The sequence below is a fragment of the Elephas maximus genome, chromosome 2, assembly GCF_024166365.1.
Source record: "Elephas maximus indicus isolate mEleMax1 chromosome 2, mEleMax1 primary haplotype, whole genome shotgun sequence".
Classification (NCBI taxonomy): domain Eukaryota; kingdom Metazoa; phylum Chordata; class Mammalia; order Proboscidea; family Elephantidae; genus Elephas; species Elephas maximus.
In genome coordinates this window covers 191317640-191335238 of record NC_064820.1, presented here as the reverse complement: position 1 = coordinate 191335238, position 17599 = coordinate 191317640, and the positions used below count along the sequence as shown (strand labels likewise).

The 17599-nt window shown below is 47.5% G+C and overlaps 1 protein-coding gene across 2 annotated transcripts in view; it reads left to right on the top strand.

Moving 5' to 3' along the window:
• SH3PXD2B (SH3 and PX domains 2B) overlaps window positions 1-16920 on the top strand; it is a 124984-nt gene extending 108064 nt beyond the window's left edge. The window contains exons 13-14 of one of the 2 annotated variants that reach the window (XM_049874324.1): window positions 10183-11655; window positions 12043-16920. In XM_049874324.1, coding sequence (XP_049730281.1) covers window positions 10183-11655; window positions 12043-12069 — 1500 coding nt within the window. In that variant the 3' untranslated portion in view covers window positions 12070-16920. Of the gene's footprint in view, window positions 1-10182 lie in introns of both variants that reach the window. The other variant, XM_049874323.1, reaches the window with a different exon arrangement.
• The last annotated feature ends 679 nt before the right edge of the window (window positions 16921-17599 follow it).

Below are 17599 nucleotides of genomic sequence, written 5' to 3'. Positions count from 1 at the left end.
AGTTTTCAAAAACAGATGAGCTCTGTGAATGAATAATGATTACTTTCCTTTTTTCTGCTCAATTTCCTTTTTCCTGTAGAGAAATGCCTTGTGTTTTTATTCACTGAATCATTATAAAGTAAAACCAAAAACCAGTTGCCATCGAGTCTGCTCCAAAAAAAAAAAAAAAAACGGATGAGCTCTGAAGGATACTGTTCTGGTGGACACATGACACTATGCATTTGTCAGAACCCCTAGGACTGTACAACACAAAGAGTGAGCCCTACTGTAAATGTAAATGAAGGACTTTAGTTAACAATAATGTATCGGCATTGGTTTGTCAGTTATAACAAATGGACCACAGGAATACAGGATGTTAATGATGGGGGGAGCTGTGGGAAGAGGGAGTATATGAGAACTCTGTACTTTCTGGGAAATTTTTCTGTAAACCTAAAACTTCTCTAAAAAAATTAAAAATTAAATACATTTAAAAAAAAAAAAAAACAGGTGAGCCAGGGACAGGTATTATTACCTCCACTCTACCATAAGTAAGAGTTAGCCAGACCCTCCCTACCCCATCTGGAGAGGCTTACTTTATTCATCTCTCTAACAACTACAATCCTCATTGAGCACCTACCGTGAATGCTTGTGCCAGGTCGGTGAACATTTGTGCCAGGCCTTTTTCTAAGTCTTGGAGAATTGTCTTCACTACTTCTTCCTCTAAAGAACATAGCTCTGATGCCTGGCACAGAGCACTACGTGGCAGCCCAAGATGGCAGACGCTGTTTACCAGTCCACTCCAGCATACAGTTCTCTTACTCTAGGTGGGCAGTGGCTCCATCAGGCACTGTATCTGGCCCCAGCCTTCTGTACATTGCAACCAACAGGCAACCCTGAATGCTCTGGCCACTGGGCCCTCAGAGTCTCTCTGGCTTACGTGGGGATTGAAGCATCTTTATATTTCACTAGAAGGAAATCTATTTGTGATTTCACTTTGCTATTATTTGAGTCGGGCTCAAGCATAACAATAATTGTGAGGATGGCACAGGACGAGGCACTTAGCTTCTCAAAGCATGTTGTTAAATGTATTCATTGAGAATCTTCTGAGTAACAGTGTACACAGACTGCCTAAGGAAAACCTTCATCGTCATTATCCAGGTGTAGATCTGCCTTCAGGCATGGCTGGTTACTGAGGTTCACATGCTGTCAACAGCACTTGGTCTTTCTTTGTCTCTCATCTCCACACTACCCTGAATTGGGTTCGTTCACACTTTTTCCAAGAGGAAGGAAGATGGCCCAGAATCTAGGCTTGTAGCCTGTTTTCTCAACAATCCCAATAGTTCTAGTGTAGGTCCCAGAATTGAGTCTCATGGACTCTGGCCAGCCTACCTCACCTGCCCACTACTGGATCTCAGATGGGACATGGGTAGCTCCAATGAAAACTGGGCTGCTGTTATCAGAAGAAAGAGGATGTGCTGTCAGAGAGGCAGAAACAACAGAAGTCTCCAGAACATGTATCTCCTTTGGCCCTCCCTTCAGCGTTGTTCTGAGGTTTAAGTGTATTGCCATGTTTTATGGATGAGGAAACGGAGACAAATTGAGGCTAAAATGGCTACTTCTCATTTGTAAAGCTGATGGTGGAACCCTGGCCTCCAGGTTCAAGTTTCTATTCACTCTTTCAGCCACACTGTAGGGGCAGGTTTCTGTCAGGACAAGGAAGCTGTTCTCCAGACCACTGCCTCTACCTCAGGCAGGAGATACCCTGGCTAGCTCTTCAGGTTGCCTTTCCTGGTCACCTTGTCAAGAAGTACTTTCTTCCTCTGATTTCCTGCATTTCTGCCTCTTATTAAGGGTCTTTATCTGTTGCCTGGCTGGCTGGCTGGCTAGTTGATTGATTATTTGGTTCATTGATTGAATGGATGATTTATAGTCCATCCTCCCCAACTACAGTGTAAACTCTTTGAGACAGGAACCTTGTCTGTGTCATTCAGAGTGATGGCCCAGCACAGAACCTGACTTGTTGCTGATTCTTGATACATATTTGTTGAATTAATGAATTCACCCCATTGGTTTGTGAGCCCCTTGAGGACAGGAGAAGCATGATCGAGCCTAGCATGTAAAACTCCCGGGTTGCCAACCTTCTAACACCTGCTCATCATTCAAGTCTTAGTGCAACCTCTGCCTTCCTTATATAGCCTTCCCTAGTTTAGGGGTTTCTTCTGTGATTTGTATGTACTTCCAACAAAACAACAATAATATTAACAGCTAACATTTAGATTGAGCACTGATTAGGCACCAGGCACTGCGCTGAGCATTTTACATGTGGTGTCTCATTTAACCATTTAATCTTTTACCCTTGTATCTTAGTTAATCTAGTGCTGCTGTAACAGAAATACCACAAGTGTATGGCTTTAACAAACAGAAATTTATTCTCTTGCAGTTTAGGAGGCTAGAAATCTGAATTCATGGCGCCAGCTCAAGGGGAAGCTTTCCCTCTTTCTTGGCTCTGGGGGAAGGTCATTGTTACCAGTCTTCCCCTGGATCTAGGAATGTCTCAGCGCAGGGACCTCAGGTCCAAAGGATGTGCTTCACTCTTGGCTCTTTTCTGGATGGAGGAGGTCCCTCTCTCTGCTTGCTTCCCTCTCCTTTTATCTCTTGTAAGATAAAAAGTGATGCAGGCCGCACCCCAGAGAAAGTCCCCTTACATTGGATCAGGGCTGTGACACGAGTAAGAGTATTGTATCCCACCCTAATCCCTAATCCTCTTTCACATAACCTAATCTTGCATCATTAACCACAAGCAGAGATTAGAATTTACAACAATTATATCAGATCACAAAATGGAGGACAACCACACAGGACTGGAAATCATGACCTAGCCAAATTGATACGTATTTCTGGGGGACACAATTCAGTCCATGACACCTTGTGAGGTCAGACTATTATTATCCCCATTTTTCAGATGAGTAAGCTGTGGTTCAGAAAAGTTCAGGCATTGTCCAGAGTCACACAGCTAAAAAATGATAGAACCAAGGAGTTTGACAGCCTGTGACTGCTTATCTGCCTGACATTTGGAAACTTAAGGAGGGCGAGGACAGTGTCTGTTTTTCACTCTTGTGTCCCCAGCAGCTAGCACAGTGTCTAGCACATAATAGGTTTGCAATAAATGTTTGTTATTGAATGAAAAAAATTGTCTAACCACTGGCATCCTGCTTAACATCTGGAAGGCAAGGTTGTTCTTTCTTGCCTGCAGCCCTAGCATTAGAGGCCGACCATAGTAGGTGCTCAGTGAACAGTTCCTTTATGACCAGATATTTGGATGGAGAGAGGAAATACCGAGTGAACAAATGGTTGAGTCAGTGTATGAGTGTGGCACGTTTCCTAAGAGTCCTTAATCACTCTTCAGGCCTCCAAAGCAGCCACAGCTTTCCCTCTAGCTCCAAATACTAAAGGACAGGAAGCATCACTTCCTGACTCTCTGCTTCTTCCCCTCCAGTCCCAGGGCAGCTGCCCAGTGAGCTCAGAGAAGGTAGCTTCCCAAAGGTACATCCTGGGCCTCACCACCACTGGTTCTGCCCAGGCCTCTCCAGAAACTTCTCTTCAAGCCAAGTGTCCTCAGCTCCCTATTGAAGGAGGGCTGTCTGCAAGGGTGTTTAAAGAAATTAGGCTGAGTTTCAAACTAATTTTTATAAAATGCAAATCCACCCAGAAACTGTGGGGAAAGTAGAAATACTTCCAAGATTCTAAGAGGCCCTTTATCTGCTGCTTTTCTCTCTCTCTGTTTTATGCCATTCTGGTCCTTCCAACTTCAGACCCACAGAAAGAACTCACAAAACATCTTGCTTGTGTTACAAGATAATTCTATACCCAGTTCCCCCATTTTGCTGTTGTAAAGCATATATATCCTATTCTGATATGCCTGCTTCCTGACATCTCGCCATGATCAAGGGTTGTTCCTCAGCCTTATTACCCGTGGCTTTTCTCAGAGCCTCCCTGGTCAACCTGGCTCTTCCCACTTCTCTTGCCCTCTGCCAGAAATGACCTTCCTTCAGCCCAGCTCCTAACCTTCTACCTGCTTCTCATAGAACACACTCAAGGCCATTTTTTTTAACTGTGGTTGGTATATCAAAATCCTACTCACTTTCCACCAGGAAGCCTGCCCTGATCCTTCCAGCTTTCATTGGTTTCCCTTCCCTCCACACTGTCAGCTTCTTTGGGGCCACGTATCTTAGTCCTTAACTAAAGGCCAGGCCCATTTCTGTACATAATGCTTTCTTGAAAGTATGAGAATTGCATTTTTTTCTCATTCTTCAGTGATTGTTTTGAGTATTGAATTTCAGATTCAATGTAATTTTCCCTTAGCACTTTGAATGTATAGTTCCGTTCTCTTACATCTAGTGTCGCTAGTAAGAAATTACTGTTAACCTGACTCTTGTTCTCCTATTCATCTGTCATTTTTCTGATTCTCTCCTGAGTTCCTCATTACCTTTAAAACACTGAAATTTCACTTAAGTATGTCTAGGCATGAGTTTGTTTATTTTTATCATGCTTCATATGTTGTGGGCCTTTTCAGTCTAAGGTTTCAGGTCTTCCTAGAACATTCTTCACTTCTTGCAACATTGACTCCCTTCACTCTTTGTATTTGTTCCTTCTGGAACTGTTATTGAACAGATATGGGAACTTCTGGCTTTGTTATCCATGTCTCTTAACTTTTCTTTCATATTTTCCACCTTTATACTTTGTATTGCATTCTTGGAGCATTCTGCTTAATCTTCTAGCTCGTTAATTTGCTCCTTAGTGATTCAGCCTGTTGGTCATTTTATTTCAAAAATAATCATTTTTATTTCCAAGAGCTTGTATTGATTCTTTTTTCATAGCTACCTGTTCTTGTTTCATAATAGTCTGCACTTTCATGAATTTAATGCCCTTCTGTATCCCTTTAAGGATATAAAATATGTTCAATTTAAGGCCCTATTATTGTTTATTTCTTTACTCAGTATAAATTCTTTTCAGTGGTGTTGGTATTTATTTCAATTCTTTTCATAGTGTTAGTACTTATCTTGGGATGTGCAAAAAAAGGCAGAGTCAATCAGCTCTGTTGGAGGGTGTACACAAGTTGCTGAACTGGTCAGCTTCCACTGGTTTCAGTACCAAATTGGAGCCTTTTGTGCCACTGAGCAATATCACATCTCTCTGACCCAAGCTTCTACATTCATAGTTTCCATCTCCATGCAATCACCTTCTTTACTCCCACTCATCCTACAAGATTGGAATAAGGGCTTAGAGAGGTATCAACCAACTGGCTGCTTCTGCATTAGCATTCCAGTTAATCCTTTGTCAGTTTTTCCTGGGCCTCACCTGTTCCCAGGTTCTACCACCTTGAAGCCTGCAGGCCCCAATACTGCTCCCACCTTTTACAGCAGAAACCACCAGCAGCAGTGCAGGGCCACATCCTCCCTCTGCAGGTTCTGTCAATCAGTGATTCTTCACAATTTGTGGTCCGCTAACTTCTCCCCTTCTTCCTTCTGAGCTTGGCTTTGTATTCCTTTATTTCTTTCCCTGGGTTTATTGAATAAAGGGGGAACTATGTTCACTCCATCTCCCATCTTGAAATCAGAAGTCCAACTTGCATGCTGTTAAGAAGCATTATAAAACCTTCTCCTTAAGGTACAGCCTTTGAAGGTGATTTTCCAGCATTTTGTTCAAACACTCACCACTGTTCGAACATGCTGACAAAACTGAATGTGTGCTGATAAGTGTCCCCACTCCTTGGCTCAGAATGTTCATAAATCTGCCAAAAACAGCTCAGGGTAAATGCCATGGAGAATGCACTGACGTGAGGGCTGATGGCACCCCTGTGCAGTGGGGACTTCAGGGATCCCCAGGTTTCCTAGAGATGCTGAGGAGTCCCCCTCAGGCCCCAGCCCCACTTCAACCATTTCCATTTTTTGTTTCCAGCCTTTATCCTATCTATTTTTGCTAAAGCCGGTCCAATAAAAAGCTCATCCTTTTCCAGGAAGAACAGATAGGACCCATCCTTGAAACTGCTCTGCATTATTGTTTTGTGATATCAGCATAGGTTCTGCCAGCAGTAACTTGGGGGACCTGGAGGGAAATAGTTGCTGCTAAAGTTTGTAATACTGTGGTGGCTTGCATGTTGCTATGATGCTGAAAGCTATGCCACTGGTATTTCATATACCAGCAGGGTCACCCATGGTGGGTAGGTTTCAGCAGAGCTTCCAGACTAAGATTAGGAAGAGAGGCCTAGCGAACCACTTCCAAAAATGAACCCATGAAAACCCTATGGATACAAAAGAATATTGTTCGATATAGTGCTGGACAATGAGCCTCCTAGGTTGGAAGGTATTCAAAATACACAGTGGCCACTGCAATGGACTCAAACATAGCAACAATCATGGGGATGGCACAGAACAGGGCAGTGTGTCGTTCTGTTGTATATGGGGGTCACATGAGTTGGAGCTGACTCAGTGACAACTAACAACAAAATTTCCAACTTAACCAAGTGTTCTTAAGATAAATACCGTACTTTCTGTTCCCCTCTTCTCCAGTGTTACTTCCTGGGTCATTTTAACATCACCTTAGCCTACCAAAACCAAGAACCAAATCCACCACCGTCGAGTCTATTCCAACTCATAGCGACAGAGTAGAACTGCCCCGTAGAGTTTCCAAGCAGCACCTGGCAGATTCGAACTGTTGACCTTTTGGTTAGCAACTGTAGCACTTAACCACTATGCCACCAGGGTTTCCATCTTAGCCTACATAATTCATTAAGGGAACCACAACATTATAGCACTGGAGCTACCAGGAGCACCTTAGTTCCTTGCCTGATCTTTGTATTTTCAGGACATAGTTTACTGATGATACCAATGATAAGATCGGCACCTCTGAGATGCCAGGTACCTTGCATAAAAAAAAAAAAAAAATTGCATGCTTGATAGCTAATCTTCAGAGCAGTCTTAACAGTTCAGTATCATCAGCCCATTTACAGATGAGATTCCCGAGACTGAGAGAAGTTAGGTGAATTGCCCAAGGCTACACAGGTAGTAAGTGATAGAGCTAAGATTTGAACCTGGGTCTCTCTGGTTTTAAAACCCAAGCTCTTTTCTTTCCCCCCTCATTCTTCCCTTTGCTTTTTTTTTTTGGTGGAAATGTATACCAAAAAAAACAAACCATACACCCTTTCAACAATTTTTTACATGCACAGTGTATGACAATGGTTACACACTTCACATTGTGTCACTGTTCTTACCATCTCTGCCCGTATTGTTTCACCACCATTAACTCAGACTATCTTTGCCTTTGCTCTTATTCATAGCAGTTTTTGACTTCCCTGTGGTAAACTAAAACTCTCATAAACCCCGACTAAGAACACAAATTGTTAGAGCTTCTACCATAGTGCTTTGCCTATAGTGAGAGCTTAGCAGGTGCTTACTGATACCATTTTATTTTGATTACTGTCCTGTTTTCATTTCTTCATATACGGACTTGTTACTAGTTGTTAAATCTTGATTCATGGATGCACTGCCTGTAACTCGTATGCCCAGAGCCACCTTTGATTGTTACCAGAGCTACTGCACATTAAGATGCGGGTCACCCTCAGGTAAAGTACTTATGTTTATCAGCACCGTTTCCTGGAGAGATTCATTAAATGCATGCCTCTAAAATGCAGCCTGCCTCCTCGACCATCTCCACCATAATTTTATAACAGGTAACATTTACCTTTCAGAGTTTACCAAGGACTGTTGCGTACATTAGCTCATTTGGTCATCTTAAAAATACTGCAAGTGGGTGTTATCATTCTTATGATCACCCCTATTTTGTAACGTGGGGCCCGAGGCATGGTGGATTAAGTGATTTACCCAAGACTACGGAGGCAGGAAGTGATGGAGCCAGAGTTAGAACGCAGGACTTCAGGCCCCAGAGCCCAGCCTCTGCCTCCTGTTGCTGGATCTGTAGCCGTATCTCCCTCCATGCTGGGCCTCAGAGTACACCAGCAGAACCACACCCACAGCCCTCTTTGCCCCTTTTACACTTTCTTACCCCAGGATGGCCCTTTCTAAAGCAGGGTCTCCTTTCAGAGAAGCCGAGTCAGAGAGTGGTAAAAGTTCAGGCTTTGGAGCCCGCTAGCCTGCATTTCAGTCCTGGGTGATGCAAACAGTTAAGGTACCCAGCTTCGAACCAAAAGGTTAGCGGTTCAAGTCCACCCTGAGGCGCCCTTGGAGGAAAGTCCTGGTGACCCTACTTCTGGCAAATCAGCTCCTGAAAACCTGTACAATTCTCTGACACACGTAGGGTTGCCTTGAGCCAGGGTCAACTTGGCGGCAACTGGTTTTTTCCACCACTGACTTACTTCATGCTTTGAGATCCTCAACCCCCCTGAGGCTTGGTCTCTGCATTTATAAAACTGGATAATAATTCCCATCTCACAGGGTGACTGTGAGCACTAATCAGATCTCGTGCAGACAGCGCCTGACCCAGGGCCTGACCCAGGGAATTGAACATACGCATCTTTACTCCACGTGAATTCAACCACGTAGTACTGGAGGAAAAAGAGAGAGGAAATATAAAATCTTAAATAACACGGGGGATGATGCCCACCATTCTGTCAAGTGAGTGTGTTTCCCAGAGGGAATTGGAGATGAAAGATGAAAATCTGCTTCACCTCCATCAGCCTTGGCTCCCTGTATGTAAACATGAGCACCTCCTTGAGTCAAGTGTGAGTCCCAGGTTTAAAGATCTGCATTTTTTATACCACATGGTCTCAACACCAGCTGCTTCCTCTGGTGCTCAAACAAAGCAGCAGCAGTTGAGGGTGTTTTGATCATAGGTTTTTGCCTTGTACTTCTTTAGGATGGAAACCCAGGTGGCGAAGTGGTTAAGAGCTACAGCTGCTAACAAAGAAGTCGGCAGTTCGAATCCACCAGGCTCTTCTTGGAAACTGTATGGGGCAGTTCTACTCTGTCCTGTAGGGTTGCTATGAGTCAGAATCGACTTGACATCAACGGGTTTGGTTTTTTGGTCGTTTTTCTTTAGGGTTGTGACAGGCATTGCTGGCACCCTGCACCACGTTCCACCCCACCTGAGCTGACCTGTAGCTGCACCAAGTCCTTACAAGCTGACAGCTTCCCATCTCGCTCTTCTCTGCCTGAAAGGGCACAGTCCAAAGGAGGGAGGAATTAATGTTGGGGAAGTGGGGGTAACCCCCAACCCCTTAGGGGCTAGAAGTCAGGATTGCCCTGCCTCCTGTGGCGTGATTCTGAGGCATGGTTTGCGTGATGTCTCATCAGGCCCCTGGCAGTTAAGCCCCAGTGGCCCAAAGCAGTGACCTGCTGGTTAACACACTCTTCATTGGTTTCTCCCTTTCCTGTCTCATTTTCCTCGCTATCTCACTAGTACTTCCTGGGGTCGGGCCTGCTTATAGGAGCTTCTTAGTCAGGGTTCCGTAGCAAAACAAAACCAGTGAGATAAATATATAGAGAGAGTGTGTGTGAGATTTACTTCAAGGAGTTGGCTCATGCAGTTGTGGAGGGCTAGCCCTGATGGCACAGTGTGTAAGAGCAGAGGCTGCTAACCAAAAGGTCGGCAGTTTGAATCCACCAGCCACTCCTTGGAAACCCTGTGGGGCAGTTCTACTCTGACCTATAGGGTCACTATGAGTTGGAATCCACTCAACAGCAATGGATTTCGTTTGTCTTTTGGGGCGAGTCCAGAATCCGTGGGTCAGGCAGCATGAAGAATAAAGTGAGAGTTCTTCCAGAATATGTGTTTATAGTCTGCAAGCAGAACCCATCCCGGGGAAACTCCCCTTTTGCTCTTAAAGCCTTCAGCTGATTATTAAGTCCCACCCACATTATGAAGGGTAATCTGCTTTACTTAAGGCCAACTGATTTAGTCATATGATTAAATCATAACAGCATGCTGCCAGCATAAGCCATTTAATTTAATCATAACAACAACTAGTGTTTGGCCAAGTTGACATATAAAATCAAACATCACAGGGAGAATCCAAAATAAGACAAGAATCTGCCCCCATGCAAGATTGCTCTGATACATACTAAAGTCTCCATAGATGGTCCCCTATAGATGTTGAACTCCAGCCCCACTTGGCTCCCCACAGGCCACTCTGGTCCACTGGCCCTGGCACCACACCTACTAAGTGCTTCCCTTTGTCATCCCTTGCAGGTGATCGAGAAGAATTTGAGTGGCTGGTGGTACATTCAGATTGAAGATAAGGAAGGATGGGCCCCAGCCACCTTCATCGACAAGTACAAGAAAACAAGCAACGCCTCAAGACCCAACTTTCTGGCTCCCCTGCCCAATGAGGTGACCCAGCTCCGGCTTGGAGACACAGCAGCAGTGGAGAACAGCACAGGCAGTGAAGCTGTGGGCCCCTCACGGCCCCTGCCTGATGCACCTCATGGTGGTGTAGACTCTGGGATGCCGTGGTCCAAGGATTGGAAGGGCAGCAAGGAGGTCCTGAGGAAGGCACCTACAGATACTTCTGCATCCGCAGGCTATGAGGAGATCTCAGACCCTGACCTGGAGGAGAAGCCCAGCCTTCCTCCCCGGAAAGAGTCCATCATCAAGTCCGAAGGGGAGCTTCAGGAGAGAGAGCGGCAGAGGCTGGAGCAGCTCCGGGGCTCTTCACCTAAGCCTCCGGGCATGATTTTGCCAATGATCCCAGCCAAGCATGCCCCACCAGCCCGCGACAGCAGAAGACCAGAGCCCAAACCTGACAAAGGCAAATTGTTCCAGCTGAAAAATGAGATGGGACTGGAGTGTGGCCACAAGGTGTTGGCCAAGGAAGTGAAGAAGCCCAACCTCCGACCCATCTCCAAGGCCAAAGCTGACCCACCAGAGGAGAAGCCAGAAGCTATTCCCCAGAATCCCTTCTTGAAGTCCAAACCTCAGGTTAGGCCAAAACCAGCTCCTTCGCCCAGGACAGAGCCACCTCAGGGTGAAGACCAAGTGGACATCTGTAACCTCAGGAGTAAGCTCAGGCCTGCCAAGTCCCAAGAGAGAGCCTTGTTGGATGGGGAGAGCCACCAGGCTGTGGGGGGCCCAGACCTGGCCTTGAGCCGCAGCTTCCTCCCAGGGGAGGGGCCCGGACGCACCCAGGAGAGGATCGCCAAACAGGACGGGCTCGGCCCTAAGGAGATGGCCTCCAGGGCCCCTCCCTGGCCAGCCAAGACAGGAGAGCCTGTGCCCAAGAGTGTCCCCATCCCTCTCCAGGAGGCCTCCCAGCAGAGGCCTGTGGTACCACCCCGGAGACCACCACCACCCAAGAAAGCCTCCGCATCACCCAGGCCCCTCCCAGAGGTCAGAGAACCACAGCGTGAGGCCAATGAAGGCAAAGCAGCTTCTGTTCCCGGACGGGCCCTGCTCGTCCCTCCAAAAGCCAGGCCTTTTCTCTCCAACTCCTCAGGAGGCCAAGATGACGTGAGAGGCAAAGGCGCGCCGGGGCCACGGATGGCAGGCAAGATCGGAGAAAGGGAGAAAGTGACTGCGGCCACCTTCCCCAGCACCGATGTCCCAAAGGACTCTTTGTATGTGGCTGTGGCCAACTTTGAAGGCGACGAAGATACTAGCAGCTTCCAGGAAGGGACTGTGTTCGAAGTCCGAGAAAAGAACAGCAGCGGCTGGTGGTTCTGCCAGGTCCTGAGTGGGGGCCCGTCCTGGGAAGGGTGGATTCCTTCCAACTATCTGAGAAAGAAGCCATAGCCACCTTCTCCCTTCACAGAGGTCCCCTTGGCCCCTGTTGGCTCTACCTACGTATTTAAGATGCCTTTTAATTTATCATCCTCCACGCAGCTTCAAAGTAGGGGGTCAGCAGAAAAGAGGAAGACCCTCAATGAGGTAGATTGACACAGTGGCTGCAACAATGAGCTCAAGCATAACAATTGTAAGGATGGTGCAGGACTGGGCAGTGTTTCTGTTGTTCACGGGGTCGCTATGAGCTGAAACTGACTCGACGGCACCTAACAACAACAATGCAGCTTCAAAGGCAGGTGGACTCAGGTTTCTTCTCTTCTTCCCATGCAGATGGCGGGTGTTTTTCGTGGAGAGTGAGTCTCTGAGACTTCGGAGCATGGGGTCAGATCCTTCCCATTGCAGCATCACCTGGAGGCTCGGCAACTACCCCTTGCTTTCTACCACATCAGCATCCCAGCCTTAAGAGAACTCCGGCTCCCAGCCCATGGTCTTGCCACCCAGCTTCTCTCCCCTCCCAGTGGCAGGGACATGACTCTCCAAGACCCCCAACCAGGACCAGAGCCTATGATCAGGAGAAGCTCCAGAGAGGGTCTCGTTTCTCTGACAAGGCATAATAAGGGGCCACCCTCCCTGACTCCCACCCAGCGCATGATCACTTGCTCTACCTTCTCCATGTCTCTGAAAGCTCAGTGGCTTTATTCACTAGATTTCCAAAAGGCCTGGTACGACAAAAGAACTTTGTCCTGTAGAAGTCGGCACTGTTGCCAATCCCAGGGAATGTGTTCTCTTCCCTGGAGCCTATGGGGTTTGGCTGGAGGCAGTCACCCTAGGAGTGGTCATTAGGCTTTCCTGCCACTCGTCTTGGGACCATTTTGAGTCTTAGAGGGGTGGTTCCTCTCAGCACACCTCACATTCCTGCTGCAAGTCCAGGCCCACTCCAGGGCTGTTAAATAAGAAACACCCCATGTGGGGCATTTCACTCTTGTCTACCTAGAGCAAGAATCTCACTGTTTGTTTGAATAAGGGGGCCATTTGCAAGCCATGCCCCCGTAAGTGCCCCTTTGCAGAGTAGCTAGTACGTGCCAAACGCACTTTCCAATCATAGTTTAATGTAGTATTATGCCCATTTTATAGATGAGACTCGGGCGCAGTATACTCATGGGCACAGTAGCTGACAAGAGGAGAGGGCATTTGAACCCAGGTCTCCCTGACTTTGATGCCTGTGCTCTTCCCCCTGGAAAAGGCAAGCCAGCCAGGGGAAAGATAGAAGCTGCTGGGCACCCATAGCACGGTGGCTAAATGGCTTCCATGTGTGAGTGAGGGGGCATTTATGACTGCTTCCACACCCACCACCCCTCCGTTCACTGCAGCACATCACTGAAGGCCACCCTGGACTCTGGACACTGCTCCTCTATGGCGGGGTCTGTCAGGACCCTGATGGTTGGCACAGAGCCCTGTGCCCTGCTCCTATGCAGGTGCACCCCTGAGGGATAGATCTAGAGCAAGGGGGGCTGAGTGGGTCTCCTCTGCCGGCCTCTTGGGGCCCTGATGACTCAGGTACAGACAGCTGCATCTGCATCAAACTGAGCAAAGAAACCAGTAGTGCTATCAGGAGACAGGGACCCAGGGCCAGGTGGACACCTCTCCCTCTGTGCCACTACTTCCTTCTCTGGCATTTGTAGAGTGCCTTTCTGTTTTCATGCACTCCCTTTTTTTTTACTCACCAGGAGGATCCCAGGGCAGCCCTTAACTCCCATTTCGACAGATGTGGCTAACTGAGGCGCGTCAAGGCGCAGCTAAGCCATAGCAGAACTAGAATGAAGACCTGGGGTTTTTAGCTTCCAGCCTGTAGACCAGGCTACCTGGAGTGAGAGCAGAACCGCTCCCAAGCCCCTGACCCCATCCTGCAGGGGAAGATCTCTGTGCTGCCCCAGAGATCTCTGACTCAGAGTGTCTACCCATGCAATGCTTTTGGAGCCACCAGGCCAGCATTCCTGCGGGTGCGTGCTGTCTATCTGCAGTGCCAAAGATTTATGTGCAAAGGGCCCTCTTGGGCCCCCTTGCTGTAATAGGGGCTCTGTATGCTTCAGAAGGAGAAAAATGTTCCACGGATCCACAGTAGCACCTTTATTCCCTTCCTCCATTTGGCCTACAGATCTCATCTCCTGGCAAATCTTGGGGCAGGGCCCTAAGGTACCTCTTGCCCAGAACTTTCGAATAAGAAGGGAGGCTGGGAGGGAAGACTGTCCACCTATTCAAGGTCCTCTCTTCTGATGCCCTGACTCAGGACAAAGCTCCATAACATGTTTTCCTGAGTTTTTAATCCACTTTGCTTTAAGCAGCTTTTGTGAAGCTGTTCTTTAGGATTTGGCTTCATTCCAAAGGGCAAAGCTTATTTTTTTTTTTTTTTCTGATTTGCTTTCTAGTTTTTTCAGCCTTTTGTGATGGTCTACTGTGTGCTAGGCGCTGGGTAGACCAGATGTGTGCAGCTCCATCCCTGGCTGTGAAGAGCTGTGATTCCACGGAAGGAGTTGGTCATTCACCTTGTTCCTTCCCAGGGGTCAGCTGAGTAGGAACGGGCTGGCATTGAGCAGAAGGTTTTCCTGAAAATGAAAGAATTTGTTTTTTTATTACTATTATTCAGACATGAACTGTAGGTACTGAAGCCACAGTCTTCTCTGCTCACTGTCCTTTCTTCAGGCCTAGTCTATGGCCTGAGGACTGTGTCATTCACCACACTGGTAGGGGCGTCTCCAGGTGCATGGAAGTGGGTGGCTCCTGATGGCCGGTGGCTCTTCCTAGCTCTCCTGCCTGGGGACATGTGTTGACACCACCCAGGACTGCAGCCACTGTTCTGTGAGCCATCGTGGAGTAGTTGCAAAACCTTGGAGTTCTGGCCATGGAGAACATCCAGGCCATCACTGTAACTCCATGCCAAGCACCGGGCAGGTCACCAGTGCTGGAATATTCTCCCTCCTTTAGTTTAATTCTCACAGCAATCCTGTGAGGTGGCTAGGGTAACCCTGTTTGGGAAGTGAGGACGTTGAGGTACAAAGAGTGAGATCACATGCCCAGCCTCATCCAAAGAGGGACAAATTAGGATTCCAGTCCAGGGATTTGTCTCCCCAGTGCCCATGGCTTTTCCTCTGCCATCGCAGTGAAACAGGCATGGGGCTCCCAGGAATCAGGTGACCCTCTTTGAATCCGAGTTTCTCCTGCCTCCACCCTGGTGGCGTAGTGGTTAAAAGCCTCACTGCTAGGCAAAAGATCAGCACTTCGAATCCACCAGCCGCTCCTTAGAAACTCTACGGGGCAGTTCTACTCTGTCCTATAGGGTCCCTGTGAGTCGGACTCAGTAGCAATGACTTCTTACCACCCTATGGTCACACATGTCCAAAACCCAAACCAAACCTGTTGCCATCGAGTCGATTTCAACTTATAGCAACCCAATAGGACAGAGTAGAATGCCCCATGGGATTTCCAAGGAGCTACTACGAACTGCCGACCTTTTGGTTAGCAGCCAAGCTCTTAGCCAATGGGCCACCGGGGCTCCTCACACATGTCAGTAGGTAGAAAATAACAGCCCAAAGGGCCAGCAAGGGTGGTTTTGCCTTTTTGCCCCACCCCTGCTTACCACCTTGTGGCGACTACTTTATCTTCCATCCTAGGGCAAGAATACAGCTTGTCTTGCCACCAAATCTTAGAAAATCTGCACATTAGGACCACCATTGGGTAAAATAGGCCTTTGCTCATCTCTCTTTGCTGTTTGATGAGCTTACGTCCTCACAGGCTATGACGGGTAGAGCTGGGCTCCCGCTCAAACCACTTCTAGTCCCCCTACCCTAGTGGGGAATGTCTAGAGCCCTTATTAGGCTTTCAATAGTCATTTTAAATTTCCATGTAATCAATCTTTTAAGGCAAAGTTTTTGGCGTTAAGACATTTCTGAACACACCGGGGAGTTCATTACCAGGTGGAACGTGGGAAAACAGACTTGGCACATTAAAGGCAGATGCTGACTACAAGGTTTGGAAGGATATCAGGCTAAGGAATGGACAATTTAGTGCTTATTCAGCCTCTACCAAGTACCCAGCAGTGAGTGGGATAAAGAAAAGCAGACAAACCTGCACCTGCCCTTAAAAAGCTGTCAACTTGACATTATCAAAAACCAGAACACTTGTGGCTTGGTGTGACTATTGGGTTAGGCTGCCCCCTGGGAGGCCTTGCGCTTTGCTTTGGACAATGAAAATGGGCACCTAACAGCCTGAGCTGCCATGCTTGGTAGTCTTGTCCTCCCGGCTGGTTTTCCATACTGTTCCTTCAGGGCTTTTGTGTATGCTGCAAATAGCCAGTCATACCATACACCAAAAGTGACAGTGTCAGACTGTGTGGCTTGCATGAGTGGGAAATGTGCATGCATTGGAGACCAAGGGTGTAGGGCACCCTCCCTTCACCTGGAGGAGTTGCTCCTAACTTGGGTAAGGTCCTGATGTGTAGACCAACCATAGCTGCCACAGAGCCATGAATGTTGGGGAGCTGTGGGCCTAAAGTCAGGAAGGCTCCGTCTGCTGAGGACCCTTTCCTCAGATGACCCTCCAGATTCAAGGGGCGATATTTGGTTTCCAGTGCTACCCTGCCAAGTTATGGAGCCCCCTTCGTCATGTTCAAACGTTCCACCTTTCCCATTTCTGTCATCTACTCCAAAGTCAGCCTGAGCTCCAATTAGGGACCAGGGCTAAGCCTCTGTTGACCTTGAAGAGGCCAAATACAGTGCCACAGCCAGTAGCCTTCGCTCTCAGATCTTCTGTCAATGTAAGAAGGTGTCCCACCAGGCTTTTGACAGCAATAAGCAGTTCTAACTACTAAGGTGTCCGTATGTCACCCACGTTTGCCTGTTTGTGCTTTTGTTCCAGTGTCAATAGCACCACTTTGTCTTCCAAGAGGTGGTGATAAACTATGGCCACCATAACGACAACCCGCATTTCCTGCTTCAGGGAGCCATCGAATAATAAGCCCATGTCTCACATCCCTCCAGGAACAGTGGGCCCTGTGACAGCAGTGTCCTACCACCTCGTGGCCCGCTCCTAGAATGGCACTGGGGATCCCTGGGTATCTCAGCACTTCTCACACCCTCGGGGCAAACTGACAAATTCTGGTGGTGTTTTTTTGTTTCCTTTTAACACAAAAACATACATGAGTATATACAATGGGCGGGGGGGGGAGGGATGAGGAACAATTAGCCGTAGCATGTATAAACTATCTACCATTTTTTCTTTTTTAAATAAAAATGTGCTTGACTGGTTTCAAGCTTCATTGTGAAGATACAGTGTCTGTGGATTTTATTGAGCTAAGAAACGGCACATCACTTTGTGCTCTGGCATCTTGGATCAAGAAATAGAAACCTCTGCAAGCTATGTTGGGGATTGCCCAGAATTCAGGATGACTGCTCTCTCGGGGGCCCTGTGCACTTTCATTGTTTTTGGTACAATGTCCAGAAACCGAGGGAAAGCTTCCCTTTAGTCACTGGATATTTCCCACATGTTCTCAGCCATATGCCTGAAGATGGAAAGCTTCAAATGTCCAAGGAGTCTGGAACCTTCACTGACATTGCCTCCTGACGGGCTGGAGTGGAGGGCAGTCATAGTTGGGCTGCAGGGACTGCCCCAGTCACCCATTCCTGGGAGGTGGAGACCACTGCCCAGTATTTCTTACTTTCCAAAGAACAGAGCCAAGGCAAAAGCTCCCACCGTGAGCCTCCTCCATCCTGGGTGACTCTTTAAACAAAATGACACCACCACCCCACTTTCCAAAAGAGCTCTGGTGGCACATGGTTAAAGCACTTTGAATCCACCAGCTGTTTGCACAGGAGAGGAAACCCTATAAGGCAGT